Source organism: Apostichopus japonicus, chromosome 10 (assembly GCF_037975245.1).
Source record: "Apostichopus japonicus isolate 1M-3 chromosome 10, ASM3797524v1, whole genome shotgun sequence".
In the NCBI taxonomy this organism is placed as follows: Eukaryota; Metazoa; Echinodermata; class Holothuroidea; order Aspidochirotida; family Stichopodidae; genus Apostichopus; species Apostichopus japonicus.
Genome location: NC_092570.1, coordinates 12,214,979 through 12,227,590, shown reverse-complemented (window position 1 = coordinate 12,227,590; position 12,612 = coordinate 12,214,979). Strand labels below are relative to the sequence as shown.

Genomic DNA, 12,612 nt, shown 5'->3' with positions numbered 1-12,612 from the left:
GTAAAGCAAGTCTGCATGGCAAGAGAGTGCATATGTGACTGTCTACCACACAAACAGAGAGAAACAGTATACTGAATGTCCTTATCGTGTAAAGCAAGTCTGCATGGCAAGACAGTGCATATGTGACTGTCTACCACACAATGAGAGAGAGACAGTATACTGAATGTCCTTATCGTGTAAAGCAAGTCTGCATGGCAAGACAGTGCATATGTGACTGTCTACCACACAAACAGAGAGAAACAGTATACTGAATGTCCTTATCGTGTAAAGCAAGTCTGCATGGCAAGACAGTGCATATGTGACTGTCTACCAAAGGAGAGAGAGACAGTATACTGAATGTCCTTATCGTGTAAAGCAAGTCTGCATGGCAAGACAGTGCATATGTGACTGTCTACCAAAGGAGAGAGAGACAGTATACTGAATGTCACAACTACCTTTGCTTTAATTATCAATTAATTTGTGTGTCACTGGAATAGAGAATATGTTCCAGTGAGGTACAGCCAGCAGAAGCCTGATTCCTGCTCTAAGTTTGCCACCAGTCAGACATTTAAGTGATTAGTTGACAACTCACCATGGCCAGCAGAGGAGGTGCAAAAGTAAAAGCCAAGATCATGTGAGCACCAAGTGTCAGCAAAACACCAAGAGCAACCCAAAATATATTTCTCCCAGTGTAATCAACAATGACTCCAATAACAGGAGATGCTACAGCCGAAATGATAAACACCAAACTGCAAGGACCAAAGCAAATAAGAATACACATGTTAAATGTTTAGGCAATATTTTATTAAAGGAAGCACTTTCAATTTGTGACATTGTCATCGTATTTTGTAGCAGCACACCATATATTAAAAACTACACTCGGACAGTTTTTCCAGTGTAAAATTGAGGTTACTTTAACAAAACGGGACCATTGTATTATTTTAGGAGGCATTGCAGGAATAACTCACAAACCTTTGACCTTGCACAGCTAAAATGATAACAAACTGTAATAGCTAAGACTGGCAAAAATGAGAGGTTGGTTGCACCTGAAACAGACATGAAAGAGGCTTGTGCTATGATTAGCTCACCACTGGACGTGTATCATGGGCCTGAAAGGGTGTTCTACCACATTCCATATTGCAACTATCTGACCATTGTTAGAATATTATAGCATACTTAAGATATTCAATCACTGTTTTGTGCAAACGCTGTATCCTTTTATTCAATGCAAAATGTTTAATTGGTAAAATTATTACCTGATAATAAGATTTGCATATGTGGTTGTTGTGTTGAACTTGTCCGCAATGAATGCCCTGCGAAAGCAAATAAAACCTTTAATCAACAAAAATAAATAATTTTGTCAATGTTGGAAGATTAGCTTCCTACATGCAAAAATGCTGAGTGCAAAAGATAAAATTTGTTTTTTCTTACCATCTTTTATTTGTGTTCCATTTCTATATACAGTAAATCTTTACATAACATGCCTGCTACATCTGTTACATTATCTTTATACAATGCAATACAGCAAAGTATGAGTGTTATCATAACAATACAATATGAAACAGTCAGGACAATTACAAGAATCTCATAACTGTTTAATTTTGTCCGACCATAATAGAATTATTTTGTGCATGTGTAATAAATTTGACAATAAACAAATTAAACGGAATTCATTGTTACTAAAAGCAGTTTTAAAGCTCTCAAACATGTTTTGCTGGCATAGGCTTACTTTGATGCAAGTAGTTTTCAACTTGCAAAAGAAACTTATTGATAAACGAAATACTCTATGTGAAATGTTAAATAAATTATAGGGTGCTCAAGATTAAAACTGAACCCCCTAAAAAGGCCTCATTTTGAGAAAAAAATTGATTTCCCATGATAGGCTGTTCAGCTCAGCTACATCTTGGGTTTTCCTGCTTATTGGTATGAAATAACAAGTAGTGTCAGGGTTCTATGCATAAAGTGGAACTAAAAGTATTAAAAGAGAGAGAGAGATCTCTTACGGATTTTAATGAGATCAATGTTTTGACATTGCTCTTCACAAGAAGCAAACAGATTGTTCCATTTCATTATTGGGGGAGAATAATATGTTTGGATTATTAATCTATAAATATGATAAGATAACGAAGGGGTAGAAAGAACTCTCGGGAGCAACAAGTCTTCTTTGGAAGTATATGTATTCCATATTGAAACCCTGTTTCCAGGTTCTAGGACAGCTTGAATGATGCTAACATTATTATTACTATATATAGCACTATTCAAAGAAACAATAAATGTTAAAGTGAATATCCCACGGGTGACTGCATTTGCTTTATTTTGTTTATATGTAAAAATTTTACCCGATACAAAAAGGTTAATTTTTGCCAAAATTAGAACAGTTTATATGTTGGGCGTCAGGTTGAAATGTTACATTGTTACAGTACATTGTTTCTGTATATGTACTCACAACACCTCTCACTGGCACAACACATATATTCGCACACAATAAAGATGGCAATGTTTAATTAATGCTAAAATTAGAGCAGTTTATATGTTGGGCATCGGGCTGAAATGTTACATTGTTAAAGTACATTGTTTCTGTATATGTACTCACAACACCTCTCACTGGCACAACACATACAAACACACACAATAAAGATGGCAATGTTTAATTAATGCTAAAATTAGAGCAGTTTATATGTTGGGCATCGGGCTGAAATGTTACATTGTTAAAGTACATTGTTTCTGTATATGTACTCACAACACCTCTCACTGGCACAACACATACAAACACACACAATAAAGATGGCAATGTTTAATTAATGCTAAAATTAGAGCAGTTTATACATATACCTAGCCTGTATCAAAACATGGCCAGTATCAAGCTATAGCCTGTATTAAGATTAGAGATAAGAATTCCTACTGACAGCAATGGTTTAAATCCATTGCACATATTCAAGACTTCACAGCAAACCTTAAGTGTTCATATAGAACATAGAAGTAATTACAAAAGAATACAGGAGAGTGAGATTGAAAAGAGCAGTAAACTGTAAAGTGGAGTATAACTTACGGTCCAAGACTAATGAAAGGAAAGACTGCCACATAATATGTAACACAAATGATGAAGATCAACCATAGGGATACTGGAAAATCTAGAATGTCTCGGAAACGAATAACTTCACCTGAGAAGAGAAAACAAAGATCCCATTGTATTGCACTTCAATTTTCTTTCTGATTAAAGTGATCTCTTGAAAAGACTTATTAGAAACAAAATGGTGTCATATGTTTGCTTTTCCTCGTTCAGTGATCAGACCTGATCACCATGATCCTGAATTGTTAAGCTGGTTTATCATCGGAACTTGACCTTGCACTATTCTGATCACATATATTAACATATTGTTAGATTCCCCTCATTGGAACTAAGAGAACTAGGTGGTTACAATGATTTGAATCACCAACCAATCCAAGAAATGATCTTGACTTAAATTGCAGATCTGTGACATATATGAACATAATGGAGTGTGTTCACGGGCCTTGATTGGTTGTTTAAACATATCAAATACAATACAGCTGTAATGTGATTCTATGATGCCCTTGTGAATTAGTGACAGAGTGACCAGCTGATCTATTTAGTGATCATAAGTAATGCTCTCTTTATCAGTATAATATTGGTCCTCACCCCATGCCTCCCCTAATTGGCAAACCGGGCTAATTGTCCATACTATTGTACACAAATAGTTTCATAGTTTGCATTGATAGACTATGACCTGTCAAGTCACCATCGGCCAACTACAGCAATGCTGCAGCTTACTTGCCCAAAATTAAAGATGGGCTAATTCTTATTTACAAGTACCAAGTATGCAAATTAAACTGCAATAATTATCTCTTAACAAATTACCTCTCTCTAAATGCCACTGCTTTATAAAACACTGGCTTGACTACTAAACACATTAAGCTTAACTTAAGATTTGTCAAAGAGGACACTATTACACCACTCAGGGAAGGGTAAATAGGGGTGCTTTGACAATTTCTAATCGCATAGCTTACAAAATCAATTGAGCAATATTCTACTGCCCGAATTTACAAGTATTGGTAGCCATCAGCAGTACTTATGTCTGTGTATTCAAGCAGCTTCAATTTTGTGTAATTTGTGGTAACTAACTGAAGCCATGTTTTCACTCTTTTGTTCCCTCTGATTGTGAGGGAAACAATGACAAAATTGCTACTCACAAAGGATGCAACAGATGATTTAATGAAACACCACAAAACATCAGAACATATATTATTGTGAGCCTTACACCCCACCTTCTCACCCACTATAGTTCTATGATTACACATTCCAATGTGTTTGGATGCCAACCACTGCAAGCACGTTATGAGTTGGAGTTGAGGGCCGTAGATACAAGATTTCATACTAAGAAGATAAGAAGAAACTGTCTTCTCTTTAAGCTGTCTGGTGTCTCATCTAAGATAAGGGAGCAGGAGGATAAATATCAAATGCACACCATGCATGAACAATGCAGAGAAATATATTACCTGTTTCCAAGGCATCTCTTTTTAAAATTCTTGAAGCTCTTATATCCATCAAACCTAACACAATTCCACAAACAAAGGAGAAAACACATAGCACCATTCCTGTAATGAAGAAAATATTGCACTAACATAGTTAAAAAGGTATTTATACACTAAACTATATGAACTTCCTACCCATACATGGAAGCTTATATAACATAACCCTTCTTTTGTGATTTCCAATATTCTGGATTTCCCATTCTCTTAATAATACAGTCAGTAGTAGTACAAATAAACTCTTAATTGGTGTATTTTGGTTAAATTAAATTCCCACTTTACTTGGGGAGTACTATGTCTCACTGTTCTGCAGCTGAGCAGTCTTGCACTTAACTACCATTTCAAACTTAAATCTATCAATGTTGTAATTACTTGTAGAATGTTAAAACTACTGCTTCACAGGGATGCAACATCACAAAATGTTTGTGTCTATGCAGAGAAATAAATCCAGAAGGGCAATGATCTAAAGTACTTCACAGAGACAAAGCATGAAATATCCAAACCAAATAAAGGCCTGAACAACAAGGAAATACTTCAATTTAGACTCCAAGCTAACAACAGAAGTTGAATTTGTAATAAACAAAAGCATAAATTCCAATGAGATGGGCCAAACATACTGAAAGAATGATTGCTGTAGGATTCCAGTCAATTTAAAATAATAAAATCAACAGTATTGCATTTTAATTACTTTGTGTGTTTGGTTTATTGGGATGTAAATGACTGTCCCAGGTCAGGTCACATTTAAGATATTTCCTGTTGTCTAAAGACCACCCTGTGAGAAATTTACGTTCTTTGTGCAAGTTACAGGTATTTCCACAAAACTACTGCCTATGTAAGGTATCTGTATTATTTTTATCATCTGCATGTTGTACAGTATTACCTAATTTTGAGCTACAGTATGCAGGGTACTGTGTTAGCAGGCTGCCTGTAGCGCGGGATGGTTTTTTTCTCCTAGTTAGTATGTACTCAGTGGGGGGACTATAAGGGTTACTTCGTGTTCCCAACTGGTTAGTGTGTAACATGTCGAATGGGTTACTCCGTGTTCCCAACTACGTAACGCACACTGGTTCAAAGTGGGCTACTTCGTGTTCCAGACTTATGCTGTAATTTGGTGACTTTGTGTTCCCAAATCATATTGTACCTGGGATACTTTGTGTTCCCAGCCGTTAGTATGTAACTGGGCTACTCCGTGTATGCAACGCGTATTACCTCTGACAGCCACGTTCTCATCAGTGTCTATGTTAAGGTACCCTGACAAAACCGGGTGAACGCCAGTTTATTATCCCGTAAGTTCATGTTTATTTTAAGCTGAAGTGTCAAGGCTTCCTTGCCACGTACGCTTCAGTATATGTATATATCGTGTAGTATTTCGTTCGCAATTTAATTATGTTATTGTTTTGATACGAGATTTGCAAGAAAAGTATTTTTCACTTTACTATTTTCAGGGTTTTTGTATTATGTGTCTGGTGTACATACCAGTGAATAAATTCACTACACTTCAACTCGTGTACTCCCTTCATCAATTGAATCCTCCAACTTACACCGACCTGTGACAATGACCTCCTCCTATTGCACAAGCTTTTATTTAATTATTTTCTTTCTTAAGCACTGATTTTGTTTATGTTAATACCATTTACAAAGCACAAGGGGACAGCTGTAATGTGATTGAAAATTGGTAATCCAATAAGCAAAGCTGTTTTAAGATTTTACTCACCAAACCATAATGCCATGGATAACTTGAAATAGGGATCTGCAGTTTTACCAAATGCATTGAATATAACTGGCATGATATTCATGTTAAACGTACTTCCCTGTAATAAAATAGGAATAAAACAACCTCAGAGTTAAAAAATACATTTGTCTGATCAGCGATACAAGACTTTTATGATAGTTTAATACAAATACTCACAATGTTAAATCAACTCAAAGGAAAAAGAAATCGAAAAGTCAAATAATAGCGTTGAAAAGTTCAATACAAATACTACCTTTTATCACCTAAAGAATTCTAGAATCTTTAATTTCTGTCTCTTAAAACACAACACATGCTTTAATTGTAATTGCATAGTTAAACTTTATGCTGACGATGAGAGAGGAACTCAAAGTTGGCCAAATCATTGATGTAGCTTTAGGAGGGAGAAGGAAGGGATTCTCAAAGGGGAGAATGCACTGAACCTTTTGTGGAAGGGAAAGAGAGTGATATAGTACTCTGTTTGTAAGGTAGTGATTGTAAAACTACTTACTATTCTGGACAAACTTAGTTGAAGACCAAACACAAAATTGATCTCTCTATTTTTGAACCAGAAGACTGAGTAAGTACTCTGACAGACGGCCAGATTCTCTCCACCAAGGCTATGAAGAAATGAAAAAGAAATATGATAATTATATGCTCAATTGTTGTGATCATGTATTTACATGCAGAGTACATGCCAAGCACTGATTACATATTCCTACACTGGCCTTCCAGGTAACCAACTTGCCCCAGTCCTGCCCTCCTCATCTGAATTACATATGCCCATGGCTTTTCTAATTGTCTTTACAAAATTCATTACACTTTTGAGTCCAGTCTACTTTACAGGGCTTTTTCCAATTTTTACTGTGAGAATTATTGCATCATCTGAAATGTCACTTGAATGTTTATCATACTCAATCACTTTTGATTGAACAAGTTTTGAAATTTAAACCACTTCATATCACAGTTTAAGGACTGCTATCAATAAACACTACTTGACTCTATAGCACTTTATGATGTTAGATCAGTGTGAAAGTCAAGTGTGAAAGTCAAATGGGCAAAGGTAATGGTTGCCTTAAAAACATTGAAACCTTAACCTAGCATCTGGTAAATTTGAGGTTTGAGCCCCGGTTGACTACAGATAGGTGGGATTGAGCCCCGGTTGACTACAGATAGGTGGGTTTGAGCCCCGGTTGGCTACAGATAGGTGGGTTTGAGCCCCGGTTGGCTACAGATAGGTGGGTTTGAGCCCCGGTTGGCTAGAGTAGGTGGGTTTGAGCCCCGGTTGGCTACAGATACAGTAGGTGGGTTTGAGCCCCGGTTGGCTACAGATAGGTGGGTTTTTCCAACAAGAGATCCACAATCATCAGGAGGAGGATGTAATCCGATTTCAATACCAATCTGATGTATCACACTTCATCAGTTACAAGGTACCCTAAAAAGCATAATCTGTTTTTAGTCGGGACACGCAACTTCAGAGGTTTGTAAATGACAGATTACAGAAAATGTAAATGACAGAATACATTATAACATTAAAGTTGTGGAAAACAAATGTGGATTACATAGTTAATAGTTCCCAAATTAAGAGTTACCAAATGACTGTACAGCCATTCATGTAGGCCTCAAAGTCAATGCTATTTACTGGCTCAATGCAAGTGGATTTTGCTGTTTGCTAGAAGACCCTTGCAATTTACTGCCAGTAGATGTTGAGAACATAAACACATGATATGTTAGGGGGAAATTAACATCATACAAATTACAGCAAATATTATTGGGCTGCTGAGCTGCTCCCATAAGCCTATATCCTTACTCAGGTGTACTGTAATTCAGGAAAATGCTAGTAGATCTTTTATGCACTTGCATTTGTGGCTTAAATTATGAAATTCTAGGCCTGAAATGTCATAGCTAGCTATACAATATTAAATAACAAAATTAGCTAGCTAGAGATGATTATATGGCTTAGAATAATGAAGATAAAGTATTAAATAACAAACTTATTGTGGCTACAGTAAAAACTCTGGGAAATAGATAAAAGCTTCACAGAGTAACATGAATTGTAGTGTTAGAAGTTTATCATGCTACCTTGTTAAGTACACACTAGCAGCTAGCTGCAAATGTGTTATACTTCTTCACCTGTCAACAATGAAAGATGATTTAAGGGCCACAGGAAGCTATGGGTATACAAGTTCATACTTTTGATAATATGCATAGCAGCCTAAAACTGATAATAAACAGAAATCACTTTGAAGCAGGTACCTACCCAAATACAAATCTTCCAATCACCATTAACAAGTAGCTTTGAAACAGAGCTCCCAACGCAAACAAACTCTGTACAGGAAATGAGAGTAAGTGTGTAGAATGGATGGATATTAATGACTTGCACAATGTGTCACTTTAGTTACAACATTTATTGATAAAGAAGATTACCCTCTCAGTGAATTTTTATCATTGATTATTGTATACATCATCAGATATTGATACAACCGAAGTGCAAAACTATCCAGAAATGCAGCATTTATGAAATAACGCCCTCACTTTGGGAAACAGCATCTTTGGGAAACAGCATGCGAACACTGAGATGAAGTTTATGTATAATTATACATTTTCTGTTGGACAAAAGAAACGCCTGTACATGCCCTAAACAGTTTGAGTTTGAGTTCAATGAAATGGCTATGCTCATATTTATCAACAGATTAACTGGTACCAAACCCTATATCAGTAGACAAATTCCCGGATTAAATAAGTTCACAAAATGCATCTCATAACAAGAGCCCAAGGGGAGCCCAAGGGCCACAATGGTTCCTTGCTAGGTACAGTAGTGTATTAACGTGTTCTATGTCATCACCCAATATGATCATATTTATGCCCACATGTACAAAAAATTAACCAACAACTGTATTCCAAATTTGGATATAATCTGATTGAAGGTTATGGAGTTAATTGCAATTTTAAACTTTGGCCCCTCCCAAACAATTGGGCCCAAAAAAGATTGTGCCTAAACCGTCCCAAAAATATTGTCCCCACAAATTCAGGACCAAAGAATGTGTCCCAAACTGCATTTGAGGAGGTAATAGAATTTGGGCCCACCAAGCCCAAAAATGGGCCTGGAATTTCTTTTAGCCCAGATGGTCCCAAAAAGAATAGGCCTACATGTACCAGCTATTAACCAACAACTGTATACAAAGTTTGCCCACAAACCAACTTAAGGTTGTGGAGTTATTGCAATGTACAGATTTTAACATTTGACTCCATAACATCATTAATATTCATAAGATCAGCCCAGATGATACACACCTTCTCACTATAATACATCTACACACCTTCTCACTATAATACATCTACAAGTATGGCAAGTATGAAAAATATGCATCACTCAGTTTAGTGAGTTGTTGCTGAACCAAGCAAGTGTCACAGACGTACTCACGCATGCAAACACACACTTACAAATGCCAACCTGGTTGCATAGGTTCCTTGCTGGAAGCAAATGAACCTATGCAATCAGGTCGGCGTGTGTATGTGTGTGTTTGCATGCGTGAGTCCGTCTGTGACACAAAAACAGATCAGGTGAAGTCTCAAATGGACAGACCAAGGAATGTAAGAAAGTCTAGACCTACTCAAAATAGGAAGATGAAAACTTTCTATACTGAAAACCAGACAATGGGCCTTCACAACCCACTTTTATCTGACTGAGTAAGTACAGTGTCTTGTATGTTTATTGAGTATGGGTATGAGTACAATCTTGTGAGCAGAAGTAACAACTTTGGCATCAGAAAGCCTACAGGCCTATTGGTTACTTGCTATTTTACATGAGAACAGACTTGAAAAGATTTCGAGTTTCACAAGGTTTTCTTGCTCTAATGTTGGTCTGCTGTACATATCAACTACGAAGTTAACTCAAGCTCTGCAGTTATCTGTATACAAAGTTTTCAAACTTTGACATCTGTTGAGCTCAAATGACCAAATATGTTCATCGAAAGCAATTGAAAAGTTTACTCACAAAGTCCAAGCTTTCTTTTGGTAGTTATTATGTTTGCAGAATTTAACCTCTGTTGCCCTTAAATTACATTTGACCTCTGCACAAAGCAATAGTTTGTAAGACATTGGCATCTGTTGACCTCAACTAATCTGTGACATGTTGTACCTCTACTACAAACAATAAGTTTGTGCACTTACTATTGGGTGAACCTATACAGCAAGTATAAAGTTCAGTTTAAACACTATGTTCATTCTGAGATATCATGTTTTTAGGCCAAGGCACACACACATCTCAGCAACATAGCATAGATCTCTTGCTTTCTGCATGGAATGTAAAGTGTACTTGAGCATAACTGCAAACTAAAGATTGGAGTATTACAGCTCTCTTTTTATGTTAATTTTGTCTAACTTATGTTTCATAATGTGCACACAAAGAAGTGATGACGCACCTGACCTACAATTAGAAAACCACTGAAGATGAGAGTACCTAACCTGCAAAGAGAAATGAAAGGGAACTTAATTATTAATAATCCAATACAGAAAAGATCTCCAAAAAAGATGAAATTATATGTGAGCCTATTACATCATATGTAGAGGGTTGATCACTTAAAACTTGCTTACCTAATCCCAAAGACTCTGTCAATCAAAAAACCTCCGAAAAAGCAGAGAATGACATTTGGCCAGGAGTAGATTGAGTAGAGAATCATAAATTGTTGAGTATCGATGCCCATTGTCTACAAGAGAAATGATGAAATGTTTTAATTTAACTGATGCGGAAAATATGAAAGGACAATTCCTTAGTATGGAAACACACGGATGTAAATGATCGCTTGCAAAATTGCTGAAATTTTCTAAAACTTTTTGTTAACTGAGACACAAACTCAACCATCATCATCAGTGTATGTGATAGACTGATAGAGATAACTGTCGTTAAGAAATTCCCAAATCAGCTAAGAAATGTCTTCTTCCATTAGGAAGATTTCACAGATTTAGTGCTTCATCTTCAAACATTAGTCAATACGACATCATGAAGACACATGTGCTTCTATTCTTTATATTATTCTTCATTTGTTACAATGGTTATTTTCTGTAATGGAGATGGGTTTTGCAAACGCTGTATCTAAATAAAGAACCCTTTAATGTGACATAATGATAGCACTGGTTTTAGTGTTAACAAAGTTAGCATTACTTTAAAAATATGAAAGAAAAACAAAGAGAAAGTAAAATGTTTCAGATCTTAGCAGCACTATGACATCACAGATTTACAAAATGGCAGCTTCCTGACATGAGAGCTACTGTACACTAAGATATCTAAACGAAACATGACATGAAAAAGTCTGCAATAGAATGTGTTAGTTACGAGCAGTTAATGAGTTTATCACAACCTCAACACATACTTTTAGCACTTCAAATGAAGAATATAAGATTATGGACAATGTTTATGAACTTCAACTAAGAATATACCTACCTGCTTTATTTGTAACTGCAGAGCAGCAGGATTATCATAACAAAAGTAGCTCCCTGTAAATGACAAAATATAAAAGTATTCTGTAATTTTTTAAGTAAAACAAAGCCTTTAATGCTGCAGCATTCTTATGAACACAGGATTCTGGATCTCTGATACAAGATTGTAGCCATGGGCGCAAAGTTAAACAAAAGAAAAATGTTCCAAAAGACACAATTAACATTTGAATAGCAGCCCATTTCATCTTGCCATGTTAGCTTCTGCATACACTGATATGTGTATTAGGCCTGGCAGGGGGACTGGGATACAGCATGGTGTCAGGTAGGGGGCACAAGAAAGTATATGGCAATGGAAAATTGAGATATTGGGTATGTGTATGCAGAAAAGCGATGAGTACACAATGGGTGTCGGAGACATACATGGCTCCAAGGACCAACCTGGCTCTTGTGCCCTCCATTTTGATGTCACATCAGTATGTTGCTTCATTTTCTAAATGGTTGAACATGTGTAGATTATAATAATTAACAGAGGGCTAAGTTGTAGCTTTTTCAACTCACCAAAACTGAGTAGGCATATAAAACATAAGGCTATATATCTGTGCAGAGCTCTGTGAGGATCACAGCATACCGTTGCACCACAACCAGTCATGTGCTCTTCATTTTCTGTGACTGGACGACCACTTAAAAGGGCCGAGCGCTCCGATTCATTCTTTTCAGTCATGTTTGCACGGATTCGGCAGAACGATCAAGCTACTTTCGACATGGACATCCGAGGAATTGCAAAGTAACTATGTAAAAGCTAATCTATCAACTTTACGATCAAACACATAGGTTTGACTAGACTGTGTCTGTGTAAATGACACTCCAGAAAGTTTCTCATAATATTACTGTAGCTCCTCTAGCACTGACGACTATTA

The 12,612-nt window shown here is 36.4% G+C and overlaps 1 protein-coding gene across 1 annotated transcript in view; it reads right to left on the bottom strand.

Annotated features, from left to right (window-relative positions):
- LOC139975362 (lysosomal dipeptide transporter MFSD1-like) overlaps nt 1–12,590 on the bottom strand; it is a 29,956-nt gene extending 17,366 nt beyond the window's left edge. Inside the window, exons 1-11 of the mRNA XM_071983255.1 lie at nt 12,254–12,590; nt 11,700–11,752; nt 10,853–10,965; nt 10,681–10,723; nt 8,517–8,584; nt 6,768–6,876; nt 6,242–6,338; nt 4,495–4,593; nt 3,029–3,140; nt 1,236–1,292; nt 572–728 (exon numbers count right to left, since the gene is read on the bottom strand). Of these exons, the coding sequence (XP_071839356.1) occupies nt 572–728; nt 1,236–1,292; nt 3,029–3,140; nt 4,495–4,593; nt 6,242–6,338; nt 6,768–6,876; nt 8,517–8,584; nt 10,681–10,723; nt 10,853–10,965; nt 11,700–11,752; nt 12,254–12,416 (1,071 nt within the window). The 5' untranslated portion in view covers nt 12,417–12,590. The remainder of the gene's footprint in view (nt 1–571; nt 729–1,235; nt 1,293–3,028; nt 3,141–4,494; nt 4,594–6,241; nt 6,339–6,767; nt 6,877–8,516; nt 8,585–10,680; nt 10,724–10,852; nt 10,966–11,699; nt 11,753–12,253) is intronic.
- Between the last annotated feature and the right edge of the window lie 22 nt (nt 12,591–12,612).